At 46.2% G+C, this 27,546-nt stretch overlaps 1 protein-coding gene across 3 annotated transcripts in view; it reads left to right on the top strand.

The window, feature by feature from the left end:
* Positions 1–27,546, top strand: part of LOC140427863 (immunoglobulin-like domain-containing receptor 2) — a 191,699-nt gene that overhangs the window by 136,551 nt on the left and 27,602 nt on the right. For 2 of the 3 annotated variants that reach the window (XM_072513669.1, XM_072513667.1), the window contains exon 4: positions 12,719–12,775. The exons of the other annotated variant lie outside the window; for it this stretch is intronic. In XM_072513669.1, the coding sequence (XP_072369770.1) occupies positions 12,719–12,775 (57 nt within the window). The remainder of the gene's footprint in view (positions 1–12,718; positions 12,776–27,546) is intronic. 3 annotated transcript variants of the gene reach the window in all.

Here is a 27,546-nt window from a genome sequence, read left to right as displayed (position 1 = left end):
CTTTATGACATTACAGAGACCAGAGAAGACTTATGAAATTTTTATTATTGCCACTACTTCACAATAGTTGGTTGACAGTGAAATAAATTTACGTAGTTGTAATGGTATGTCATTCGTACTGAGAGGGTTATTGCTTGTATGTGTAATTGGTGGAGATGTGCAGCAATTTATCTATCAAAATACATGCCAAATGTATTAGGATTGGCTGTAATGAGAGTTACCAGAACTTCAATTGCAGCATTAATCCAGCAAACTCTGCAGAGAGATTAATTAACTGCAATCCGCCACCACTCAGTGACCCAGCTTTATGGGTCAGTAAGTTTCTCATTATGTTGGTTAGCTTTATCCGTTTATTGTTCACCACCATTTTCTCCCATTTGCCTCTCCCTGTTGGTTGTTCTGAAACACTTACTCTCCTCCAGCTGATCTGTGCTGCAGTGTTGTGCGCTACAGCTGTCGTTGCTGCTGAGTGATTGGCTGTCAGGCGATGGGATTGGACAGAGGAGAGCCAGACACCATAATCTTTTTCTTTCCCACCTCCACCCCCTCCCCCGCTCCTGCCTAAAATTGAAAATCTCACTTCTGTGTAATGCTGCATTTATACTTCAAGATAAGACCTGGAATTACTTTCTCATCTGAGATAAGCAAATCTGAAAGAACACAGCAGGTGTCCATTTGGGCAATGTCAGTAATCAAAATACAGCTACAGTACATAGAACCCTATTAAAGGCTTTTTTATTTGGATTGGGCGAAAATGTATATTTCTATTAGTCCTTCCTAAATTAAGAATTAAAACACGTTTTGTTGTTCATCTTATCAGCCACTCCTCAACAATTTTCTATATAACACTGGAAGGCATTTTCTGATTTCAAGGTACGGCAACCACAGATTTATTCTTAGTAAGGATACAAATAATAAGCTGTAAGCAGTAAAGGTTTTGAAGATTAAGGCCTTTGCTACCAGAGTTTCCATAGCAACAGCATTTGCAAGGCTCTTGTCGCCTGTTAGGCCTTTGATCTTTTCAAAAGTACTTCTTTTGTGGCCTGCCTCCCTCTGCTGCTTTATTGAAGGCTTCAACAGCTTTTTAGAGAAGAAAAATCAGGAAAATGGAAATAAACAAATTAATTGAACTCACATTTTCTGGCAATAAATCTGTAACTATCTTTTATCTTCCAGTGGCTATCTTTTTCTGAAATAAACGGACACACCAGTGTCTGTGATGACCTGCTGTTTGCAAAAGTTTAAAAGAGAAATGGCTCCCAATTAGAGAATGTTGTTTGGTTGGGTCTCTCAACTTCATCTGCTGTTGGTATGACAACAATTGGGTTAAATGAAGGGTCGAGTCAAAGGTCAAATATGAATTGGATTCCTCTACCCTATTCAGTCTGATGCAGTGAAGGAAAAAAAGTGATTATGCCTGGAATCATGCATTTTTAAACTGCCGGGAAAATGTTCATAGGTAATATGTTTCTTAACTCTTTAAAAAAGCAAATGATCAGTTCTTCCAAAATATTTTTGTATACTCAGGGACATTAAAGGAAATGACATCAAAGTTATGTATTGGTTTTAAGACAACATAAATAATAAAGCTCTCAATTGTAACATCTAATTATAATTTGTGAATAAAGGCAGGAGTATTATCAATATGGATAAACCTGTCAAGTGTGAATTTGTCAACTTTCTCAATATTTACAACTACTCATTTTAATAAATTTGTCTGGCTCCTTAAACATCCTAATGCCTTTCCATCTTCCATGTCCCAGCACTGTGATGCCTCTTCTTGACATGCTACTGTTGTAAGTTATGGTTAGTGGAAAGTGACCAACTGCATTTTATAGCTATTATTATGATCCCTGTCGAGAGCTGTAACGTTTAAAGAGAAATTCAAAATCCCAATTGTTTACTGAAAGAATGAAGCCTCAAGGTTCCACGCTTTAAAACCAATGAATTTTACTACATAAGAATCAAGTATAACAAAAACTACGGCTGGATTCTCCATTGCTTGTCCACCCCGCTATAGCTCCTAGCGAGGATGGAGAATTTGGCCGCGCCCATTTGCTGGCGGCGGGACTTCCTACCCCCGCCGGTTGTCAAAGGAATTTTCCAGCGAAGCCACCTCACGTTGCCGGGAAACCCGCAGGTGGGGGTGCGCTGCGGAGGCAGAGAGTCCCACCCCCTAAAAAGGCCAAAGGATACCGCCCCTAAACACTGTCTTAGGTAATTCCTTATATTAAGCCCCAATCAGATCAGCCATGAACTTATTGGATTGCAGAGCAGGCTCAGTGAGCTGAATGGCCTATTCCTGCTCATATTTCTTATTGATGTTATGAACAAAAAGCACAATAAAACACAATCACATATGCTTTAGACTAAAATTCTCAACTGAACCTCCTTGTTTCCATTATAACTTCTCCCAGAAATGTTCTGGCTACTGAACGGGTTCTCAAAGGTTATCCTCTTCCTTGGGACTAACTTCAAACTTTCCACAGCTCCCTTGTAAGCTTGCGCCTGAATTCCACTCGCAATTCGTATGCAGTGATTTTGGCAGAAAATTAGGAACACCCCTGGTTTCAATAACTCTATTCCTCTGGTCCACAGTTTTCCCACAGCCTTTGGAAAGTTATTCCTGAACTCAGTTTGAATCTGAAGAGCTTTCTCCAAGCTAACTACGGGTGCAACTTTTCCAAAATTGCAGTGTGTTGGATCAGGCAGTAAAAGCTAAGTAAAACTCGCCGCCTTCACAATGCCTTTTCTTGTTTGATTTAGCAGCACTCTGTGCAATTTCCGAGTGCTGGCGAGGATTATTCAGCCAGCTGGAGGGGTGGGGCCCAAACATGCCAGCAATGCCAGGATTGATCTCAAAGTTAAATTTAAGGCCCCCCCCCCCCCCACCAATGGACATCAGGCCTGTTCCCCTCCATGGATTTCAGGACCCTCCAGCAGATATGGGGATGAGCCCCCAATCGCCATATGCAAAAGGTGAACACCCCCAATTGGAGGAGGCTAACCCCCTGCCAGAGCTTCCTACATGTATCCAGGGGGCTATGTCTATTTAGCCTTGTTCCTCAAACCCCAGCCTACAGGCAATTCCGTGCCCCTGGGTTTTGAAAAACAGTAGTGTTTGGCACTGGCTTGATGTCACATTGTGCGGGGACGCCATGGTCGGAAGCAACGGCGTCAAGCCCTTTAATAATATGTTAAAATATGTTAATGTATTGAAACTGGGAGGGGAAGGGGGGCAGGACCTCAAACTGAGATCTCCCTGGCACAAATTCCATTTTCGACCTTTCGCGAGATTTAGCAGGCATCGTGGGATTTGCCCCCATGGCCAACGAGGTCACTAGATCACGGCTCACTTGTTTTCTCTGAGGGTCGCCATAGATTTCTTCCTCTAGCTCGAAGCTAGGCAAATCTTCCAGCCTCTTCTCCCTTCGTGAACTCTGTCTCCAAACTGAACTCGAGCATAGTATACATTGCAGTTCCTGTTGGTCATGTGCAACATACCCAAACCAAAAATTGTACCAACAATATCCAAACCTGTTTACCAAGATTGCTAGAGGGAATGATAATTTTATTAACCATCTGGGTGATGCTGACAATCTGGTCATTGGGATAAGCAGCTGCTCTTTGATAGCCTGAGATGATGTCCAGTGGCTCAGTTGAACTTGTAATGGGTAATGTTATAAACATCTATTGCTACTTGTGGCATATTACACTGCAGTGATTTAACATTTATGTTTATTTTTAGCAATCGGCATTATTTATATATTAAACATATTTTAAATAACATTAATGGTTGGTTAAAGGGTCAACTACAACAGCTATTAGTGTTTAAATCTTAACTGCTGTTGAAATCTGTTTTTAGGTACAGAAATAAAATCGGCAATGTTTCACAAACTCCTTGTAATACTAAACCTGGACCAGTGATTATTTTAAATTTATTTATGTTTTTTTCCTTCGCAACATGGAGTCTCCAGGTGTACCTTAATGTGCCCAGGGAATTGAAGAGATGTAGCAGGCTGCTACAATCTATCCCTCTTCTTGTTCATTCACCTGTCCATCAATTTCTCCCTCAGACACTTTGGACTACTCCCTGCTGTGAGAAATGCTGCTGCTGCATGTCTGCCTCACAAAGAAAACAGATAAATAAGGCTGTTGTCATTAGTTTTTCAGTGCAGTTCGTTGGCTCTTAGGATACACAGATTCATGAAACATGCAGTATACTCCCCGAGTTGTTATTAAAAAAAGAAACTGTCTTAACCTTTTGTCACTGATGATGGAGTAATTTTAACTTTAGGTGATGCTGTAAAACAGGCAATATTAGTTCTCTGCCCATTACACATTTCCTCAGTGGAATTCAAACTTGCGAGAGATGCATAACGGGTGGTTGAATCAGCAACGCCTGTTTCACACTAATGCCCACAATCAAAAATGAGCAGCCTACTCGGTATGCCTTAATGATTATTGGATAGGGTTTTTTTTAAACTTTCCGGACTGCAGACATAAGAGGCTGTGGAAAGTGATACAATATGCTACTTGTGTGACATTTAACATTGGAAAATGAAAATACAGTGAGTCAGTTGATGTGCACGTTAACCTCTGTTCCAAAAAGAAAATTAACATCAACAGCAAACACATATTTTTCTTGTGGGTTTATACACCTCCAACTTTAGAGACCCTTTTCAGATATTTACTGTGAACATTTTTAATGATGCGACCCTGTCATTCATTCAGATTGTTTTTACATTCCTTGGCTAACTTGAGACACTTTGTTTATTTTCTGAACTGATAGAGTCCAGCTGTTCTGATACAGAGATACTGTTGGTATTTTCACAGCGCCATCAATTAGTGCAAGAATGCCAAAGCTTCATATAGCCGCAAACCACTTCGGTGCACACCGTGAAGCTTTGCATGACACATGTAAATTTTGAATCAATGGTCCTAATAATTCAAATATATGTCAAACAGTGGTTACAACAAATCAAGGTGATCTGATGCCAGCTCTTTCCATCAGTGAATCAATGGTACCAAAAGTAATTCTTATGAAATTTCAAGATTCAAGAGTCGAAGCAAACAGGACTAACTTGCATATAAGAAATAGAAATCCAAAAGAACATAATTACCTGCTTTTCATCAGCTGGACTGCTAGAGGTGAAGAGGTAGAAATTCTATTGTTCCGACATCCCTCCATTAGTGCACTCTACCATTATGTCCTCTTCATCCACAATTATTTTAAGAAAGATATATAATAGTCAAATATATTATTTATAGACAGCACCTTTGATGGTGCAGCACTTCCCCAGTACTGCACTGAAGTATCAACAATGAGTATGTGCTCAAATGTGTGAGAGTTTTTCTTTATTCACTACTGGCAGGAACGTCGCAACCGCTCTGAGTTTTACTGTTGTCCTTGAAACAAGAAAGTCATTTTGGAAACTTGGAGAAGTGGTGGACATAATTAATGAATGTTTGTTTGAGTTCAGGCTTTGGACCAGGACCCCCTGTGGACCAGGTATACTTAGTTGTGTGTCAGAGTGCAGGGTCCTTTGATTATGAAGCTCAATAATAATTTTTTCAAGGAAAATAGGTTTGCATTGTGGCTAGGGGGCTGATGATAATGTTTGTGTTTACTTCTTTAGACCTACTGATCTGCATAAAAATGTGCCATTTAATTAAATTACAATTATTAACAAAGCAAGATGCTGATTTTCTGGGGAAAGGAAAAATTCCACTTCCCCATTGCAGTGTCACAGAATAAAGTATGTAACCCGACTAAGACGAAGGTTTTATCAGTTAACATCCTATCAATCATCTGTTATTAGTTTTTATTAGCGAAGTGCATAGTTTTAAATCTTGCTACTGCAGAAATGCTTTCGGGATATTTCTCTCCAAAACATCTCCAAAACACTTTGCAATAAATTACTTCCAACTGCTGCAGTTATTGTTATCCAGGCAAGCGTGGTCAACATGTTGAACACACAAAGAGCAAGGAAATCAATGATTAGTCAATCTATCTTCCGTGTTAGTGGCTGATGCTGGAGTTTGAAGTTGCTTTTTGTCAAAAAATGCCTCATGAACTCTTACACGCTGACCCAGCAGAACAGTTTTACACCTCATACAAAGAGAAGCACCCGTTCAGTCAGACTGCATGAGTCCTGGGGTAAAGTTTAAACCAAAAGCAATCTGACTCGGGGCAAAGGGGCTACTAAATGAACTGAACCCAGCACAAAATATGATAATTACTGATCCATTTTTCTTTAAAGCAAGAAAATATAGATGCACTATCTTAATTTGTTAGGCATACTAAATAGTAAAATGATGCAATTCGAAAGAGTGAATGGCATTTTAAAAAGAATTTTATGAAAAGAAACCTTACTGAATGTTCGTTTTCTAACATGGCTATTTGTGACCATGCTAATAATCGGAGACAGCGAACTGAAAACGAATAATTAACCGTAGCCTAATCATTGATCATCTGTGAGCAGTTTTATTTAAAGGGGCTCTTTAATGCAATGCCAGACATTCTTGGGAGGACCACCCAATTGTATGGTAATAGACTACAAGCTTACTGGGCCCCAGTGCTGTTTGTGAAGCATTTATAACCTGCCCCAATTGTCAGCTGGAAACCTCTTCGATTAGCTCACTATTTAATGTTAAGTTGGGAGATGGCTCAGGTGGAGCATAAACTTTGTGGTGGACTGGCAGGGTCAAATGGCCTGTTTCTGTCTAGCAAATTCTTTGTAAGCCCATTAAAATTATTGCTGGATTCTGTCAGAATCCCTGTATGGGGCCACCATTTTGAACAGGTCCGGGGTCCGGCCGGGGACACCCTCACCCCCACAACCCAAATCCTGCACCACCACCCCCTCTCTCTGACAGGTAAGGGCATCCTCCGTCACTCCCCCTTATGGGAATAAGGCAATTCAGGATAGGCAACAAATGCAGGCCTTGCCACCGATGCCCATATCCTATGAAAGAATAAAAATTAATAACGAGTCACCACCCACAGCACGCAAGCATGAGTGTGACCCAACCCCCTCCCCTTCTTGCTGGTGACCCCCCTAGCCCCCGATCGGCAAACCCCAGCAGTCAGCCCTGTCGGAAAGCTGAAGAGCAGCCCAGGCAATACAGTGAAAGATCACTGCATTTTCACTTACCCTTCCCCAAAGCTGCTGCCTCAGACAAAGGTATTTAAAGCAGCAGGTGTTATAAGTGTCAGGGGCTTCCTTGAAAGCCAAGTACACTTGAAAAGGCTTCAAATCCCCTGACAGCCTCTGAAATGCAAAACTCCCATTCTATTTTACACAGCAATCCATTACACCCACTACTGATTAACAATTTAGGGGGGGGGGGGGTTGTTGGGGAGGGTCAGGTCACCCAGGTCACCCTCATATGAGTGTGCTGTGGGGGGTGATCCATTATTCCTGCGGATGCCCCAACTTGTTCGCAGAGGTGTGGGGAGGGGGGGGCAGGAATTGCATTATGGGTGGGAGGGGGTCTTCCGTTGGAATTTGGGGATACTGCAGTTATGCACTAACCCTTTTGACGCACATTGGGGTCCACCGCATCAAGGCAACGCTTGGACAAACTTGCTTCCACAACCCAGCCAGTGGATTCCCCCCCCCCCCCCCCCCCCCCGGTGTGGGGGTGAGGGAGGGGGTGGGGGAGGGGGCGTTGGTGGTGATTCAACCTTCTGGCCTGATAATCTAATTGAAATGGATGCAAATCACAGAGGATGCAAATCACATTTTAATTTGATCGGGGTCGGAACCCGTTTTTCACGGGACACTCCATTCTCCGCCTAATCGCGATCGTGGCGTTGGGCAATGGAGAATCCACCACTAAGCCTCATAGTCTGCTGATTAATTGCATTGTTGCTGTGGTAGGCCTCACAGCATGAAAGATAACTGCAAATTCAGCCACTAATAGTATGTCGCAGTATTCCTTTTTGGTCTCCAATGTTGAATGAATGAATTAAAATTGCTATTGTCACAAGTAGGCTTCAATGAAGTTACTGTGAAAAGCCCCTAGTTGCCACATTCCGGCGCCTGTTCGGGGAGGCTGTTACGGGAATTGAACCGTGCTGCTGGCCTGCCTTGGTCTGCTTTCAAAGCCAGTGATTTAGCCCGTGTTGATTTTTGTTTTGCATTGAACACATCTTTTACTGCCCTTTTCTGTTGGTTAATTTGTGTGATGAAACCTTGCAAGAAGGAAGTCAAAGCACCTCTTGCAAACATTGTTCTTTTTCATCCATTATTGGTGCCTTTATCATCCTTTGCCTCTTTGGATGGTTCTAGTTTAGATTGAAGAGAATGTCAAAAGTGAACCACTGAAATGAATTTCCTATTTTAAGAAAAAAATAATATTGCGGCAAAAAACATTAGCAAGTATGACAGATTCTTGAAAAAGAATCACAAAATGTATTAAAGCAATTCTGATCAAAATTTCAACTGTTTATTAACCCGGATCAGTTACAAGTCCTATACTTTTTAAATGTAACAGTGCCATCTGGTGCTTCTTTGTGGCAATAGATTAATTTTGAACAGGCTGGGCGCAAATCTCCCAAATCATTTCTAAGCGTGACCTGCGGCAGGAAATGAGGTGCGATTCCTGCTGGGTAGTTCGGCATGATCCAGATCGCATTCCACCCACACTGAAAATGTTTTTTGGAAGTTGGGGTGAACTGTGCATTGCATGGGCGACACGGTCAAGTCCCGAAAGATGCGCTGTTAGGTGAATTGGACATTCTGAATTCTCCCTCAGTGTACCCGAACAGGCGCTGGAGTGTGGCGACTAGGTGGTTTTCACAGCAACTTCATTCCAGTGTTAATGTAAGCCTACTTGTGACAATAATAAAGATTATTATTTTTATTATTATTATGAGGTGTGTGGAATCAGAAGACGGCAACTGGTTCAACTCCTCAGTTATCAAGCACCCCGATCTCAGTCTAACACCCTGGGCATGATCGAATGGCCTCATTGTGCCGGACTTGGGACACGACGAGGCCGTTAAACCTCGCAAGAGGTCTCACTAAGCGGGATCCAGATGTGCATAGTTACGTTAGACTCATTAAGTTGGATCAAGTGTCCATGCCTGGAGACCGTGGACCAGGCATAACGGCAACTGTGAGGGTCTCCCAGGCCATCGGAGGCACCTGGATAGTCAGTCTCTGGATAGGGTGGCACTCCTGGAGGAGTGCACTTCCAGGATACCTGGTTGGCACTGCCAGACTGGCAGGGACTATGCCAGTGTGCCAGGCTGGCAATGCCAGAGCTTGAAGACCCCCGAACAGGTAAGTTGGGGCTTTCGGGGGTTCCGCCCCAATCTCTTCCTGTACTGATGAACTGCTCGTCAGTGCAGGAAATGAAAGTAAGTGCGACCTTGGCGGGGCCAAAAAAACAGAATCCAGTTTGATAGTGGGGTAGTTCTTGGCGGCACATCCCGCTAAACACGGCCAAAATAGGACTCTGATTTTTTTTTTCCTGTTCAGTTGCGCCTTCTAGCCAGTGCCAGGGCATTGCCAAGTTTGCACTGCCAATATGCAGGCACTGCCGTGCCATGACCTCGGTCACCCAAGGGCTACAAAGGCATCCAAGCACCCCCCCCCAGCGTGTTACACATCTGGGCCTGAATTCTCCGGCTGTTCGCTGGTGGCAGGATTCTCTAGGCCTGCCAGCAGCCCCCCACTCCGATGCGGGTTTCTTGGTGGCGTGGAGTAGGTTCAATGGGAACTGCCATTGACAGTGGCGGGAGCAGAGAATCCCACCGCCAGCGAAAGGCACGTTGCCTCCTGCCACCGTAAAACATACGGCTCAGATGCCAGAGATCCCGCCCACAGAGAAGCGCGCCAGCTTCACGTTGTGCCAGCAGGTGGGAGACTTGCAGAAGCCAGGAGAATCCGGGTTAAAACAGATTCTGCTTAATGACAATTTAAATATACTAAGCTGGTTCATACCCAGTGAGGGTGTGAACCAGATCACACCAGCTGGAGTGGGCTGGGAGCATCGGAAACTGTTTGCCACCTGCCGTAATTGCCTTTTTGGGCCCCTCCCGCAATCTTCCCATGATAGCGGGATTTGAACCGGGCGCAGTGCGGTCGGAGAATTGCCCCATTTTGTTCATCAACAATTTCCAGCATTGTGAATTTCTGCGTATTTTAAGGATTTGTGATCTAACTGTGGTTTAGTGCAGTATGGTTTGACCCTTACCATCAACCCTTCCCCTCCTACCCTCCACCCGCACCAATCATAGAATCATAGAATTTACAGTGCAGAAGGAGGCCACTCAGCCCATCGAGTCTGCACCGGCCCTTAGAAAGAGCACCCTACCCAAGCACACACGTCCACCCTAGCCCCATAACCCAGTAACCCCACCCAACCTTTTTGGACACTAAGGGCAATTTAGCATGGCCAATCCACCTAACCTGCACGTCTTTTGCACAATCTGCACAACAGAGCCATGAACCCATGAGACATGAGCCAATGTGCCCAGTACCTTGCATTTGGAATTTTAAACAACACTCAGTCCCAAGTTCAAGTTAAATGCTAGAAATTAGGGTGGATGGTGGCACAGTGGTTAGCACTGCTGCCTCATCGCAACAGAGACCAGGGTTCAATTCCAGTCTTGGGTGACTGTGGAATTTGCACATTCTCCCAGTGTGTGCGTGGGCTTCCTCCGGGTGCTCCGGTTTCCTCCCACAGTCCAAATATGTGCAGCTTAGGTGGATTGGCCATGCTATATTGCCCCTTAATGTTCAAAAAAATGTGTAGGTTAGGTCAATGTAATGTTGCCTGGTATGGAGGGCATAAGCTATGAGGAGCGATTGAATAAACTCGGTTTGTTCTCACTGGAACGAAGGAGGTTGAGGGGCGACCTGATAGAGGTATACAAAATTATGAGGGGCATAGACAGAGTGGATAGTCAGAGGCTTTTCCCCAGGGTAGAGGGGTCAATTACTAGGGGGCATAGGTTTAAGGTGAGAGGGGCAAGGTTTAGAGTAGATGTACGAGGCAAGTTTTTTACGCAGAGGGTAGTGGGTGCCTGGAACTCACTACCGGAGGAGGTAGTGGAAGCAGGGACGATAGGGACATTTAAGGGGCATCTTGACAAATATATGAATAGGATGGGAATAGAAGGATACGGACCCAGGAAGTGTAGAAGATTGTAGTTTAGTCGGGCAGTATGGTCGGCGCGGGCTTGGAGGGCCGAAGGGCCTGTTCCTGTGCTGTACATTTCTTTGTTCTTTGTTGTCAAGGGTTTGTTGGGATAGGGTGGGGAATTGGGCTTTGGTGGAATGCTCTTTCAGAGGGTCGGTGCAGACTCGATGGGCCAAATGGCCTCCTTCTGCACTGTAGGGATTCTATGATTCTATGAATTGAACAGGCGCAGTTCAATCTAATACTTGAAATTTGTGAGGACATATTAGCACCTTGACATCATGACATATAGAACATAGAACATAGAAAATTACAGCACAAAACAGGCCCTTCAGCCCACGATGTTGTGCGAACTTTTGTCCTAGATTAAGAACAAATTAATCTACACCCCATCATTCTACCGTAATCCATGTACCTATCCAATAGCCGCTTGAAGGTCCCTAATGTTTCCGACTCAATTACTTCCACAGGCAGTGCATTCCATGCCCCCACTACTCTCTGGGTAAAGAACCTACCTCTGACATCCTATCAGTCATTCATGAAGGCTCCGCCTTCTCTACATCAAGGTGTGTTGATCCTCAGGTTAAACCACCACCAGTCAGCTATCCCCCTTCAAAGGGGAAAGCAGCGTGTGGTCATCTGGGACTATGGCGACTTTACCTTTAAGTTAATACCAGGGAATCCAAAATGACTTCATCTTGAACATTGCTAGAATTCTGCTTGGCTCAAGATTCCTCATTATCTGGATTTATCAGTCACGATAAGAAAAATAAATAATTCAACGGTGGATCAACAATTGTGCTAACCCATCCTTTTACTATCCATTCAAAACTTTAGTCTAATTCCCAAACATCAGAAAGTACTGGAAACACTGATAATCGCTTATGCATGACTACCACCATATGAAGATTGTAAAAAGTAAAAGCTAGAACAAACTAGTGATAATCCCTCAAATTGATGATGTGGCGTGAGATCTAGACTAATGCTGGAAAAGTTTGCACATGTAGTGTGCACACTCCATCTGAACCAAGCCAAGCTAAGATGGATTCACAAGTTCATCTGATCTCTACCATCGGTTTTAAAAAAAGGAAACATTTCATTTCCTTGTACTGTGATTCTTCATTTGATAAGCAAAATTAAATTATGTGCGCCCACAAAGTGGTAATATTAGCAACCATTATACCTGAATGAATTGAAATGTCTATTGGTCTTGTGCACAACAGCAGATGGGAGTTTTATTATTGTTTATCCTGGTTATCCAGATATTTTTAAATGTCTTTTGGGTAATTTATTTTCTTCTGTTCTTTCAGTATGATGTGTTCAATCAAGTCTATGTACATTGTCGTTACTCTAAACTGCAGTTTCCACAGGAAGTAATTGGTGAATGGCATTGATTTCAACAAACACAATTTTTAGCAAATGTAGCTTTAACCTCCAGTATCAGTAGTTTCAAGGACTGAGCATGTCTCAGTCACCAGTACAGATTGAACTCTATTCATGCTTAGTAATCATATTTCTTTCTCTTTTCTCTCTTTTTCTCTCTCTCTTTCTGATTTCCTAGGTAGGAGTGAAGTGGTTGCAGATCTGTTGCCCAGTTTTGATGTAGAGATTATGCCAGGTACTGGTATTTCTTCTGAAATCCATTCTATCTCTCACACCACCACCCCCTCTTTCCCTCCAATTTATACTCGCCATGATGCTGTTTATTTGCTATTACAAGGTCTGACCTTTTAAGCAAATTGCTATCCTTTGGAGTTTTTTTGGACTGTAGTGAGATTTATGTATCAAATGGATCTTGACAAACTTTTTCAGTTTGCAGATAAGTGGATTCAATTTAACACAGCGAAATGTAAGATTTGGTGGAGGATTGGGTAATGTAGTAATTTGGAATATACTTAATGTTGAGATTTTAGAGGTCAGGTCATTAAAGCCATCAGCACAATGTTCCCAGGCTGTTTTTTCCCCCACTAAGGTAAACAGAATATTGGGATAAGGCATAAAGTAGAAATATAAAGAGGCAATTTTCAAACTATATTTGGCCTTGATGAAACCACATCTGAAGAATTGTGAGCATAAGACCATAAGACATAGGAGCAGAATTAGGCCACTTGGCCCATCAAGTCTGCTCCGTCATTCAATCATGGCTGATATTTTCTCATCCCCATTCTCCTGCCTTCTCCCCAAACCCCCTGATCCCCTTATTAATCAAAAACCTATCTATCTCTGTCTTAAAGACACTCAGTGATTTGGCCTCCACAGCCTTCTGTGGCAAAGAGTTCCACAGATTCACCACCCTCTGGCTGAAGATATTCCTCCTCATCTCTGTTTTAAAGGATCGTCCCTTTAGTCTGAGATGGTGTCCTCTGATTCTAGTTTTTCCTACAAATGGAAACATCCTCTCCACGTCCACTCTATCCAGGCCTCGCAGTATCCTGTAAGTTTCAATAAGATCCCCCCTCATTGTAGTGTTAGTCTCTCTATTTCAAAATAAATATTCAATTATTGGAGGGGGTAGAGCTACACTTAATCCTTGAACAGAAGGCAATAATGTAAGAGGTAAGGTTCACTACCCTGGAACTTTACTCTCTTAACATAAGAAATTTTCGAGATTCTGGAAAGATGCCAGTAGATTGGAAAGCCGCATATGTAACATCACTATTCAATAAAGGAGCAGGAAATTATAGGCCAATTGATCTAACATCTGTCATTAGGAAAATGCATTATAAAGGCGATAGTAGGAAGGCATTTAGAAAATCATACTACAATCAAGCTGAATCGACATGGTTTTGTAAAAATGAAATAGTGTTTCGTAACTTGATTACAATTCTTAGAGGATGTAATAAGTAGGGTGGATAAGGGGGAACCAGTAGATTTTGGATTTGAACAGGTATTGAATGAGGTGCCACATAAAATGTTTCTGCCGAACATAACAGTTCATGGTGTTGGGCGGTGATATGTTATCATGAATGGAGGATTGGCTAACTAACAGGAAAGAGAGTCGGGATAAATGGGTCATTTTCAGGTCAGCAAACTGGTGTACTGCACGAATAAAAACAGAAAATGCTGGGAAAGCTCAGCAGGTCTGGCAGCATCTGTGGAGAGAGTTATGATTCGAGTCCGTACATCATACGGACTTGAAACGGCAACTTTGCTCTCCTTTTCGCAGATGCTGCCAGACTTGCTGGACCTTTCCAGCTTTTTCTGTTTTTATTTCTGATTTCCAGCATCTGCAGTATTTTGCTTTTGTATTATTGGAGTACTGCAGGGATCAATGATGGGGCCTTAACTATTTACTATTAACGACATGGATGAAATAGCCAAATTTGCTGATGAAACAAAGAGGTAGGAAACATGGGGCGAGATTCTCCGACACCCCGCCGGGTCGGAGAATCGCCGGGTGCTGGCATGAATCCCGCCCCCCGCCGGTTGCCGAATTCTCCACCACTGGATATTCGGCGGGGGCGGGAATCGCGCCGCGCCGGTTGGCGGGCACCTCCCCCCCGCGATTCTCCAGCCCGGATGGGCCGAAGTCCCGACGCTAAAATGCCTGTCCCGCCGGCGTAGATTAAACCACCTACCTTACCGGCGGGACAAGGCGGCGCAGGCGGGCTCCGGGGTCCTGGGTGGCCTGGCCCGCGATCGGGGCCCACCGATCTGCGGGCGGGCCTGTGCCGTGGGGGCACTCTTTTCCTTCCGTCTTCGCCACGGTCTCCACCATGGCGGAGGCGGAAGAGACTCCCTCCAATGCGCATGCGCGGGAATGCCGTCAGCGGCCGCTGACGCTCCCGCGCATGCACCGCCCGGAGATGTCATTTCCGCGCCAGCTGGCGGGGCACCAAAGGCCTTTTCCACCAGCTGGCGGGGCGGAAATTCATCCGGCGCCGGCCTAGCCCTTTAAGGTTGGGGCTCGGCCCCCAAAGATGCGGAGCATTCCGCACCTTTGGGGTGGCGCGATGCCCGACTGATTTGCGCCATTTTGGGCGACAGTTGGCGGACATCGCGCCGTTTCCGGAGAATTTCGCCCCTGTTGTGAGGAGGATACAAAGAGTCTGTAAGGGGATATAGCCAACTCAGGTGAGTGGGGAAAAAGTTGGCAGATTGAGTAGATTGTAGCAAAATGTCACTGACAGGAAGATTAGAAAACTAAAACATTCTTTAAATAGAGAGTGACGGACAAATGCTGCAGTACAAAGGGGTCGGGGTGTCCATGTACATGAAACACAAAAGATAGCATGCAGGTACAGCAAGTAATTTGGAAGGCATATGGAATGTGGGGGTCAGATTTAAGAAAAAAAAGTCTCTTTTGGGCACCTTTATTGGGGTGTTTCTCAGTACCTGCAGCGTCAAGAACGGCCCCACTATTAAATGGGATTATTTTTTTCGTACCTCCACAGGAAATGCCCCGCGGAGGCCGCCACTTATATTAATTTCCTACACTGCTGAGCTCAGCTTGTTAGTACAGGAAGAGATTGGAGTGCCATTTTTAAATGCCGCCATGACATCCTGAGCCCCCACCATGGCCTCCGGGTCCCCCAACGCTACAACCTACGTAGAGGACCCCTAATCCCACCTCATTAGGACGGGGAACACCAGGCCTGACCCCTGGCATGGGCAAACTGTCACCCAGGCACTTTGGCACTGCCAGCCTGGAACCCTGTCAGTGCCCCTGCCAGCCTGTCAATGCCACCTGGGAGCCCTAGTAGTGCCAGGGTGCCAGACTGGCATTTCCAAGGTGCTTGGGTGGTATCAAGGGTGCCAGGGTACCCCCCTGCTCAGAACCCGACAACCTGGGGACCTCTGATGGCATGGGAGACTCCCCAAGTGCCATTATGCCTGGTCCACGTTTGTGGAAACCAGTGCTAAACGGCGCCACGGCGAGGTCTCCCCGGCACGGATATTCGATCCTGCGCCTTGTGAAACTTCGGCGCAGCCATATACAAGTGAGGCTAACTGCTCACTTAATATGCACATCTGGATCCCACCCAATGAGGGCGAGATCCAGTATGCGATGTCTCACGAGATCTCGTTAGATCTCGCAAGGCATCCCGAGCATTGTAAATCTCGCGAGAGCCTCTCATGAGGTTTACTGGCCTCGTTGTGTGACCGAGTCGGGGGCAACAGGGCCATACGATCATGGCCTTGGCCTTTATTACAAGGCAGATGGAATATTAAAGTAAGGAAATCTTACTACAATTATATAGGGCATTGGTCAGACCGCAACTGCAGGACCGTTTTGGTCTCCTTACTTAAGGAAGGATATAATTGCATTGGAAGTAGTTCAGAGAAGGTTGACTAGGCTGATTCCTAGGATGAAAGGGTTATCTTATGAAGAAAGGTTTGGAACGTTGGGTTTATACTCATTGGAGTTTAAAAGAAGGAGAGGTGGTCCAATTGACACATTTCAGATTCTAAGGGGACTTGACCGGCTAGATGCAGAAAGGATGTTTTCTCTCATAGTGAATCTAGAATTATTGGGTACTGTTTAAAATTAAGGGATCTCAGGGCATCACGGTGGCACAGTGGTTAGTATTGCTGCTTCACGGTTCTGAGGTCCCAGGTTCGACCCTGGCTCTGAGTCACGGTCCATGTGAAGTTGGCACATTCTCCCCGTGTTTGCGTGGGTCTCACCCCTACAACCCAAAGATGTGCAGGGTAGGTGGATTGGCCATGCTAAATTGCCCCTTAATTAGAAAAAATTAATTGGGTACTCTAAATTTTTTTTTTAAATTAAGGAGTCTCCCACTTCAGATGAAGCTGAGGAGAAATGTCCTCTTTCAGAGAATCATTAGTCTTTGGAATTCACTTCCAGAGAGAGCTGGATCATTGAATAAATTTAAGGCTGAGTTGGAGATTTTTGATTGACAACGGAGTCAAGGGTTATGGGGAACAGGCAGGAGAGGGAAGGCTATAATCAGATCAAGGATGATACTGACACAGTGGACCCGAGGTGGTCAGTGCATAACTGAGTTTCCCCCAAAGTCCAGTACGCATTCAGTATGCATGCAGAGGGTGACCTTACCCCTTCCTCCCTCCCTCCCACCCTGCCTCAAGCCCCCCATCCGAGACTCCTATCAGTGACCCCTATCAGAGATCCACATCAGTCACCCTTGCCTGAAAGCTGAAGAGCAGTCTCGGCAGTCCCTTCCTTAACATCTGCTCCCTCAGCCAAAAGTGTTCAAAGCAACAGCTGTTACAAGTGTCAGAGGCTTCCTCGGAAACCAATTATACTTGAGAGGGCTTCAAATCCTTTGATAGCTCCTTGCCACATCAAAAGGAGCTCAGTACTTTCTGCTGTGAATAAGAGGATGTAAAACCACTTAGCTCCTTCTGATGGCTTGAGGAACTGTTAATCATAGCATGAGTGTGTATAAACATTGTGGTTGGCATCAAAGCAGGGTACTTGAGATACATTCAAGCGTGAAGGGTAGGATAGATACTGTCTCTGGACTAATAAAACTGTCAATCACTGGCTAGTGAAATGTATTTCTGTGTGAAATTGAATGGCAGTTTCACATTTCCCAATGGGGGTCTCTGATTTGGGTCTCTGATTGAGGTCTCTGATAGGAGGTCGAATGTGGGTCTCTAATGGATGTCTCTAATGGGGCTAACTGATGGGGCTGACTGATGGGTGTGACTGATGGGTGTGACTGATGGGTGTGACTGATGGGGCATCTGATGGGGGTGACTGATGAGGGGGGACTTGTGCTGGTTGGTGAGGAGGGGGTTGGGTCACTGTGCTGTGGGGTGGGAAGACCCATTATTCCCGTGGTAGGGGGGGAATATGCCCCTACTTGTCAGAGGTGGGAGGGCAGGATTTGCATTTTGGGGAGCGGGCACCTGCCGTCGGACCTCGGGTTTGAGCTGCATGCTCAAAATGTGGGCCAATACCGGGATTCCGGCGGAATCCGGCTTGCTCTCTACCATAGAGAGGAGAGACTCGTACTTGGGCACCGCTCCAAGCGCCAGCACATACCAGTCCCGATTCTCCACTGGCAGGAGTATAGTACCGGGAATCCCGGTCACTGTTTCAACAAGCATAGCTTTACATTTATCTTCATTAAATCTTTCTGCATAACTGTTCCAAATGTTTCTGAACGCTGCTTGTACTTGCCTGTCCATACAGCTTGGGAAATATTGTGGACAGCAGAAGATCCTGGACAGACCCAAACCTCTGTAGAACAAATGATCCTTGGCCAGAGCTGTCACCGTTTATCTGATGCCCCTTTTCAAAAGAAGGTTCCAGTCCAGGCTACTAATGTCCCATTAATTCCATAGATTCCTTTTTAGTTTCATGTGGCTGATTAAGCCAGAGAGGGAAGATTCCCTCTGTTTGTTTCCATAGCTAAATTGTAAATAGGCCTGTTGTAAAGATAAGATTCATTTTGTTTAAAAGGCACAGGGGACATTGTGACAGCATTAAATTGACAATTTATTGGAGGGAAGGATCTATCCATTATTGGAATTCCTATGTGACAGCAACTTGCTGAAAGATAAGCGAAAGATAATGCAACGAAAATAACAATTTAGGAATTCTCTGAGCCTCAAAGGAAAGATCAGTTTTGCTTTGAGATCACACATGCCAACTGTCGGAGCAGAACTGCCTTACTCTGAAGCATCCTTAACATCCCAAAACTCTTTACCATACAAAGAATTACTTTGAAATACAATTATTGTTCGGCAGTTAAATATGATAGTTGTTTTACACACAAGGTCCCGAGCAGCAATGAGATGACTAACAGCTTTCAGTTTCCTCCTATAGTGCAAAGATGTGCAGGTTAGGTGGATTGGCCATTCTAAATTGTCCCTTAGCGTCCAAAGGTTAGGTGGGGTTACAGGGATAGGGGGCGGGATTCTCCGAGCCCCGCACCGGGCCGGGGATTCGCCGCAACCGCGCCATGCCGCCCCGATGGCGGCATGCGATTCTCCGAGGAGTGGAGAATCGGCGGCATTTGCACCGGCGTGTTTGGCACAGCACTGATCGCAGGCTGCTGTCCGCGGCTGGGCCGCCGATTCTCCGGCCTTGATGGGCCGAGCAGCCGCTCGGAAACGGCAGAGTCCCGCCAGCGCCGTACACACCTGCTCGCAGCTGGCGGGAACTCTGCGCGCAGGGTCGGGGGGGCGGCCTGTGGGGGGGGGGGGGGGCGGCCTGTGGGAGGGGGGGGGCTCCTTCACCGGGGGGGGGGCCTCCGATGGGGTCTGGCCCACGATCGGGTCCCACCGGTTGGCGGGTCGGCCTCTCCAGCCCCGGCCCTATTTTGTTACACGGCTGGCTCCTGAATCCCCGCGCCATGTTGCATCGGGGCCGGCGCATTGAGGAAGTCCCCCGCATTCGCGGGTTGGTGCGGCGCCACTGCGCATGCACAGGTTGGCGTGGCGCCCAGTTGGCGCCGGGAAGGGAGGCTGGAGCGGAGTGAACCACTCCAGCGCCGTGCTGGCCCCCTATGGGGGCCAGAATCGGTAGTGCCCGTTTCACGCCGTCGTCTCGATGGTGCGGACACTCTGCCTCCATTTCGGAGAATCCCGCCCAGGGTGGGGAAATTGGCCCAGATAGGGGGCGAAATTCTCCGGAAACGGCGCGATGTCCGCCGACTGGCGCCCAAAACGGCGCAAATCAGACGGGCATCGCGCCGCTCCAAAGGTGCGGAATGCTCCGCATCTTTGGGGGCCGAGCCCCAGCCTTAGGGGGCTAGGTCGGCGGCGGACGAATTTCCGCCCCGCCAGCTGGCGGAAAAGGCCTTTGGTGCCCCGCCAGCTGGCGCGGAAATGACATCTCCGGGCATCACATGCGCGGGAGCGTTAGCGGCCTCTGACGGCATTCCCGCGCATGCGCAGTGGAGGGAGTCTCTTCCGCCTCCGCCATGGTGGAGACATAGCGAAGGCGGAAGGGAAAGAGTGCCCCCACGGCACAGGATCGGTGGGCCCCGATCGCGGGCCAGGCCACAGTGGGGGCACCCCCCGGGGCTAGATCGCCCCGCGCCCCCCCCAGGACCCCGGAGCCCGCCCGCGCCGCCTTGTCCCGCCGGTAAGGTAGGTGGTTTAATTTACGCCGGCAGGACAGGCATTTTAGCGGCGGGACTTCGGCCCATCCGGGCCGGAGAATCGCGCGGGGGGGGGGCCTGCCAACCGGCGCGGCGCGATTCCCGCCCCCCCGAATCTCCGGTGCCGGAGACTTCGGCAACCGGCGGGGGCAGGATTCACGCCAGCCCCCGGCGATTCTCCGACCCGGCGGGGGGTCGGAGAATCTCGCCCAGGGTTCTCTTTCAGACGCTTGGTGCAAACTCAATGGGTCGAATGGCTTCCTTCTGCACTGCAGGGATTCTATGACTTCTTCTATGAGCATAATGTGGGCTGAGTGAGTATTGGCAGGTGGAAAAATGGTGGCCATATACTATCATGCAATCTTTATCGTCCTTTGGAACCAGACAGATAAAGTCATATTTTAATGGCTTAACCAAAGGTGGCAATTTCAGTTGTGCAACACTCCTTCAAAATCCCAAATGAGTCACTTAAATCTAACCTTGAATTCAGAATCAAGAACACTATCAACTGAATTAAGATTGCATTGAGAAACTAGACATCAATTTAATGAAAATATTAGGAATAGGCAGCAAAAATATTCTGCAGTAAGTGATATGAGAAGATAAATCAGAATATTCAATTTATTAGTATATTAGTTTGTAGAAGGAAAGAAAAAGTGATGTGGATTTACACCGTACAAATCAAAGCGTTTTATAAACAAAGGAATGGGACCATAGTTTGGAGTAAAACTTGTAAATTAACTGATCTGTCCTGCTTGCTGCTACACTTATGTTGCTGATCTTGCGTGGTGCTGTTTAATGCCAGGATGGTCTGATTAACAGAAGAGAATTCGTTACGAGGCACATTGTGCATCATTCCCAGGAGGGATGTGCTCCCTGAAATATTTTGCTATTGATTTGAAAAAATATTTATACTTTTAAGTGGGTTTCATAACAAATACATGTCAGAATACCATGAATAATGGAAAGTAAACCACTGAATGATGCAGGACAGCATAATTCACACATGGGGTAATGATGGGATAATTATGTCGGCTGTGACATGAATAATTTATTTACTACGGTCCACTGGACCTTGATGGGTATTCTATTTATTCTGAACAATGCATTTATTTATATATACATATGTTACTCACAGGCAGTCGGGAGTCTGGAGCACAGTTACAGTGATTAAACGCTAACCTGGCCAGTCCCTTTTACCGTCTTTGCTGAGATACTCCCAATGGGAAAATGTTATTTATAAGTCATGGAGCTATCTGGAAATTTTCCTAGATTGGCAGCTGCTTGATTTGATTGGTTTGTTCCCTTTGGAAGTGGCCAAATTGTAGCTAAATAAACCAAAATATTTGAAAGGCAGAAAAAACAGCATGGATCGAAAGCTTTTCATTTATTTTTATTATTTTAATAAGATTGTTTGTTTGCCGTTTATATATGAATGTGACAGATACTTTTATGTAAATAAAGTATGGGCGGCATGGGAGCACAGTGGTTAGCACTGTTGCTTCACAGCGCGTTTGATTCTCACTTGGGTCACTGGCTGTGCGAAGTCGGCATGTACTCCCCGTGTCTGTGTGGGGAGATGTGTGTGTTAAGTGAATTGGGCATTCTGAATTCTCCCTCAGTGTACCCGAACAGGCGCGGAGTGTGGCAACTAGGGATTTTTCACAGTAACTTAATTGCAGTGTTAATGTAAGCCTACTTGTGACACTAAGAAAGATTATTATTAGATTATTATTATTAAATAAGAAAGAAAGCGAGAACATGCCTGTCATGGTTGATTGGGGCTGGTTTAGCACACTGGGCTAAATCGCTGGTTTTGAAAGCAGATCAAGGCAGGCCAGCAGCACGGTTCAATTCCCGTACCAGCCTCCCCGAACAGGCGCCGGAATGTGGCGACTAGGGGCTTTTCACAGTAACTTCATTTGAAGCCTACTTGTGACAATAAGCGGTTTTCATTTCATTTCATAAGAACATAAGAACTCGGAGCAGCACAGTCTTAGCCAGGATAGGGGAGAAGAAGGTGGACCCGGACCCTTTGGTGGGCGATATTTGGGGTTTCAGAGAAGTCGGAGCTCATTGAGAGGAGGAAAACTGGTACCGTGGCCTTCACCTCCCTGATTGAATGGCGGTGAATTTTACTGGAGTGGCGGTCGGCATCGCCACCAGGGGTAGTGGCTTGGTTGTGTGACCTGTACGACTTCCTGCGGTTGGAGAAGATAAAGTAGGAGCTAAGGGGCTCTGCAGGGGGGTTTGAGAAAAGGTGGGGGATGTTTGTGAGTGTGTTTGAGGAGCTGTTCATCGCATGGGGGGGGGGGGGGGACAATCTGTACAGACTGTGTAGTTAATTGCTGGGAAGTACGCGTCCCGGGATGTTTATTTGCTGTAGCCTGTTTTGATCCATGTTTGTGATTTTTTTATAAAGAACTAGGAGCAGGAGTAGGCCACCTGACCCCTCAAGCCTGCTCCGCCACTCAATAAGATCTTGGCTGATCTTTTTGTGGACTCAGCTCCAGTTACCCGCCTGCTCACCATTACCATTAATTCCTTTACTGTTCAAGAATCTATCTAACTTTGCCTTCAAAACATTCAACGAGGTAGCCTCAACTGGTTCACTGGGCAGAGAATTCCACAGATTCACAACCCTTTGGGCGAAGAAGCTCCTCCTCAACTCAGTCCTAAAACTGCTCCCCCTTATTTTGAAGCTATGCCCCCTAGTTCTATTTCCACCCGCCAGTGGAAACAACCTCCTTGCTTTTATCTTATCCATTCCTTCACAATTTTATATGTTTCTATAAGATCCCGCCTCATTCTTCTAAATTCCAATGAGCATAGTCACAACCTCAGACGTCCCAAAATGCTTTACAGCCAATGATGCACTTTCAAAGTGTAGTCATTGTTGTAATGTGGCAACCGATATGCCTGCAGCATGCCCCACCAGAAGGAGTGAGGAAGTAACCTGTTTTAGTGATGTTGGTTGAGGGAAAAATGCTGACAAGAATACTGGAGATAACATTTGTATCCCTTTTCCAAATAACACTGTGGGAAGCTCCTGAGGGAACAGACAGGGGCGGTTGAATAATATGGTTCGAAAACAGGACTCTTTCCCCCCCACCCGTTCTGACGTATTGTCATGCGCGATGACGTTGAGTCACGTACCCAATGTCATCTCGCCCAATCCAGCCTAGAGATCAGGAGCCTGCCTGCGTTATTCAAATTTAATTTAATTGGATATTTAAGCTTGTTAATGTCCCAATTGACTCAAATTACGTGGTGGGAGCAATAAAGCACTTGGAGCATGTGATTCATGCCAGATGAGGTTCTTGTTTTGTTTTAAATGTAAGCTTCCAAGGGCGGGTTTAAAGTCTCCAGCTGAGTCCTGAGTTTGAACTCAGCAGCTCAGGGTGCTTTGACTGCGGCAGTGCTTGGTGCAGAAAGCAGAGTTTCCATGTTATACTTTTGTTAGTTTTGAGGCCTGGTTCTTCCTGAGGCAAATTTAGACCTTCAATAGTACTTTAGTCAACTTACTCCGGAAAACAGCCACCTTACGAGGGAAAACATGGGAATAGTTGTCTCTTTGGGAGACATATCCTCCAGTGAGGAGTGGAGGAGGCGGAGATTGAAGTGAGAAGAGAAAGGGCAGATTGAGAGGTCCAGGATGCACTGACGGTACATGAGGGTGGCAGAATTGCACTAGACCATTAATGTTATTAAGTATCGACAGAGGCACAGAAGGACTTATGCTGCCCTCATGTACATAGGTAGAAGGCGAGCTACTTTCAGATGACCAAGATACAATGCCAGAGGAGGCTCAGGCTTTCAAGGCCTTTCTTTGTGACATGCTGACATGGGAGATCCTTTCAATCTGCATCGGTGGTACACAACGCCTGTTGCTGAAAAGGTGACTGCTGCGCTGAACCTCTTTGCAAAAGGACCCTTTAAAACAGCAAGTATCATTACACAACCTGCTGCATACCACTGTGTCAAGGTCTTCACAGATGCAATGTCCAGAAGGGCAGGTAATTACATTTCATTCTCAATGGACTGTCATCATCAACTCAAAAGAGCCTGTGAGTTGCAGCAATCGCAGGTTTCCCCAGGGTCCCAGGGAGTGATTGACTGTTAACACATCACTGTAAGGGCTCCAGCTGGCCAGCCTTGTACATTTATTAACAGGAAGGGATTTTACTCAATGAACGTCCAGCTGGCCTGTGACTATAATCAGTGGATTATGTAGATACTCGTCAGGTATCTGGGCAGCAGCCATGACTTGTGCATTCTGCATAATTTTCAGGTGCCAGATTTGTCCAGCAGCTCTGATGCCCTGGATGGTTGACTTTTAGGTTACAGCAGTTATTGAAGAGATGGCACATGACTTCAGTGAGGACTCGAGCCAGATGTGAGAGGAGCCACAGAACCACCAGGACCACCATACAGTCAACAACTGGGCTACTGAAAATTAGGTATAGAGGCCATGACAGGTCAAGAGGGGCATTGCTCTGCGCTCCATCATGAGTGTCACTCACGATCTTAGTATGCTGTGCTCTCCATAACCATGGTATTCAGAGAGGGGATGTCCTTAAGGAAGAGGAATCGGCAGAAAGCGTGCATTCATCTGAGGATTAAGGGAAGACGAGGTGAGGGAACGCCCTGATGAAGAAGTGCAAGGCTCTGGACATAATTGCATGGATGGTTGTGATGCCTTGATAAGCTGAGGTTCCAATTGGTTATGATGTCCCAGTCTCAGAGATACAGGCACTGCATATGTCTCAACATGTGGAATGTTAAATTCATGGTACAACCTGTCAGCACACCCACTATTTAGAGTCCTTGTCATTCGAGGCTTCCTGCACGGCCTACAATAATTAAAGGTCATTTATTTCGGTCAAAAGAAGTCCAACTGCACTTACATATTTAATGAACATCAGCTTGAGGTGTAGTAAATGTAACGGTTATTAACGTGATCATTATGAGACAGCTAATGAACAAAATGTGACCTGCTTGGTGAATATAGTGGAGTTTTCTTGAAGTATTTCTGAGTGCTCCAATGCAGTGCGTTCCCCAACCGGAAACCATGGCTCAATCGCGAGATTGACTCCCTACTGAAGGACAGATCTGAGGCATTCAAGGCAGACGACCCTGACCTATACAAGAAATCCAGGTACGACCTCCGCAAAGCCATCCGGAATGCCAAGAGAGAATATCAAACCAAGCTAGAGTCACAGACAGACTCTCGGCGGTCGTGGCAAGGACTAAACAACATAACGGGCTACAAAGCGAAGCCGAACAGTATCTCTGGCAGCAGCGCACCCCTCCCCGATGAACTCAATGCATTTTATGCTCGGTTCGAGCAGGTAACCAACAATCTGCGGCGAGTGCCCCAGCAGCCCATAATTCACCCATACCCATCATCACAGCTTCCGAAGTCAGATTGGCCTTCCTGAAAGTGAACCCTCGGAAGGCGACGGGCCCAGACGGGATCCCTGGTCGTGCACTCAGAGCCTGCGTGGACCAGCTGGCAGAGGTATTCACGGACATCTTTAACTTGTCCCTACTCCACTCCGAGGTCCCCACCTGCTTCAAGAAGACCACCATCATACCGGTACCAAAGAAGAACCAGGCAACGTGCCTCAATGACTACCGACCACTGGCCCTGACTTCAGTCATAATGAAGTGCTTCGAGAGGTTGATCATGAAGTGCATCACCTCCATACTCCCAGAACGCCTTGATCCACTGCAATTCGCATACCACTGCAACCGGTCCACATCAGACACCATTTCCCTGGCCCTACACTCATCCCTAGAGCATCTCGAAAACAAGGACTCCTACATTAGACTCCTATTTATTGACTACAGCTCTGCCTTCAACACCATAATCCCAGCCAAGCTCATATCAAAGCTCCAAAACCTAGGACTTGGCTCCCCACTCTGCAACTGGATCCTCGATTTTCTGACCAACAGACCACAATCAGTAAGAATGAACAACAACACCTCCTCCACAATAGTCCTCAATACTGGGGCCCCGCAAGGCTGCGTACTTAGCCCCCTACTCTACTCCCTGTACACACACGACTGCGTGGCAAAACTTGGTTCCAACTCCATCTACAAGTTTGCTGACGATACGACCATAGTGGGCCGGATCTCGAATAACGATGAGTCCGAATACAGGAGGGAGTTAGAGAACCTAGTGGAGTGGTGTAGCGACATCAATCTCTCCCTCAATGCCAGCAAAACTAAAGAGCTGGTAATTGACTTCAGAAAGCAAAGTACTGTACACACCCCTGTCAGCATCAACGGGGCCGAGGTGGAGATGGTTAGCAGTTTCAAATTCCTAGGGGTGCACATCTCCAAATATCTGTCCTGGTACACCCACGTCGACGCTACCACCAAGAAAGCACAACAGCGCCTATACGTCCTCAGGAAACTAAGGAAATTCGGCATGTCCACATTTACTCTTACCAACTTTTACAGATGCACCATAGAAAGCATCCTATCAGGCTGCATCACAGCCTGGTATGACAACTGCTCGGCCCAGGACCGCAAGAAACTTCAGAGAGTCGTGAACACCGCCCAGTCCATCACACGAACCTGCCTCCCATCCATTGACTCCATCTACACCTCCCGCTGCCTGGGGAAAGCGGGCAGTATAATCAAAGATCCCTCCCACCCGGCTTACTCACTATTCCAACTTCTTCCATCGGGCAGGAGATACAGAAGTCTGAGAACACGCATGAGCAGACTCAAAACAGCTTCTTCCCCACTGTCCCCAGACTCCTAAATGACCCTCTTATGGACTGACCTCATTAACACTACACCCTGTATGCTTCATCCGATGCCAGTGCTTATGTAGTTACATTGTATATCTTGTGTTGCCCTATTATGTATTTTCTTTTCTTCCCTTTTCTTCTCATGTACTTAATGATCTGTTGAGCTGCTCGCAGAAAAATACTTTTCACTGTACCTCGGTACACGTGACAATAAACAAATCCAATCCAATCCAACGTGCATTTAAATTGTACTTTAATGTAGAAAAGGTCCCAAGGCCTTAGTTATTTCAAAAGTTGCAGAGCCAAAGAAGATGTTAAAGAGGAATAACCAAAACTTTGATCAATGTAGTGGCTTTTTGGGAAGGCCTTAAAGGAGGATTAGGAGTTGGAGACGTTTGGCACAATCTAACCCCCCAAAACAATCTGAGTCCTTTCTGGACGGGATTAGCGGGGTTGCTCCCAGCGCTTGTAGTGGAGCTCCTCAGTGTAGGAAGAGATCGGGACGCCCTGGAAGTGCCACCTGGGCACCCTGGAAATGCCAGGGTAGCACTAGGGTGGCACTGCCAGGTGGCACTGCCAGGGTGAGA

Source organism: Scyliorhinus torazame, chromosome 8 (genome assembly GCF_047496885.1).
Source record: "Scyliorhinus torazame isolate Kashiwa2021f chromosome 8, sScyTor2.1, whole genome shotgun sequence".
NCBI classification, from domain to species: domain Eukaryota; kingdom Metazoa; phylum Chordata; class Chondrichthyes; order Carcharhiniformes; family Scyliorhinidae; genus Scyliorhinus; species Scyliorhinus torazame.
This window is presented reverse-complemented; position numbering and strand designations above follow the sequence as displayed.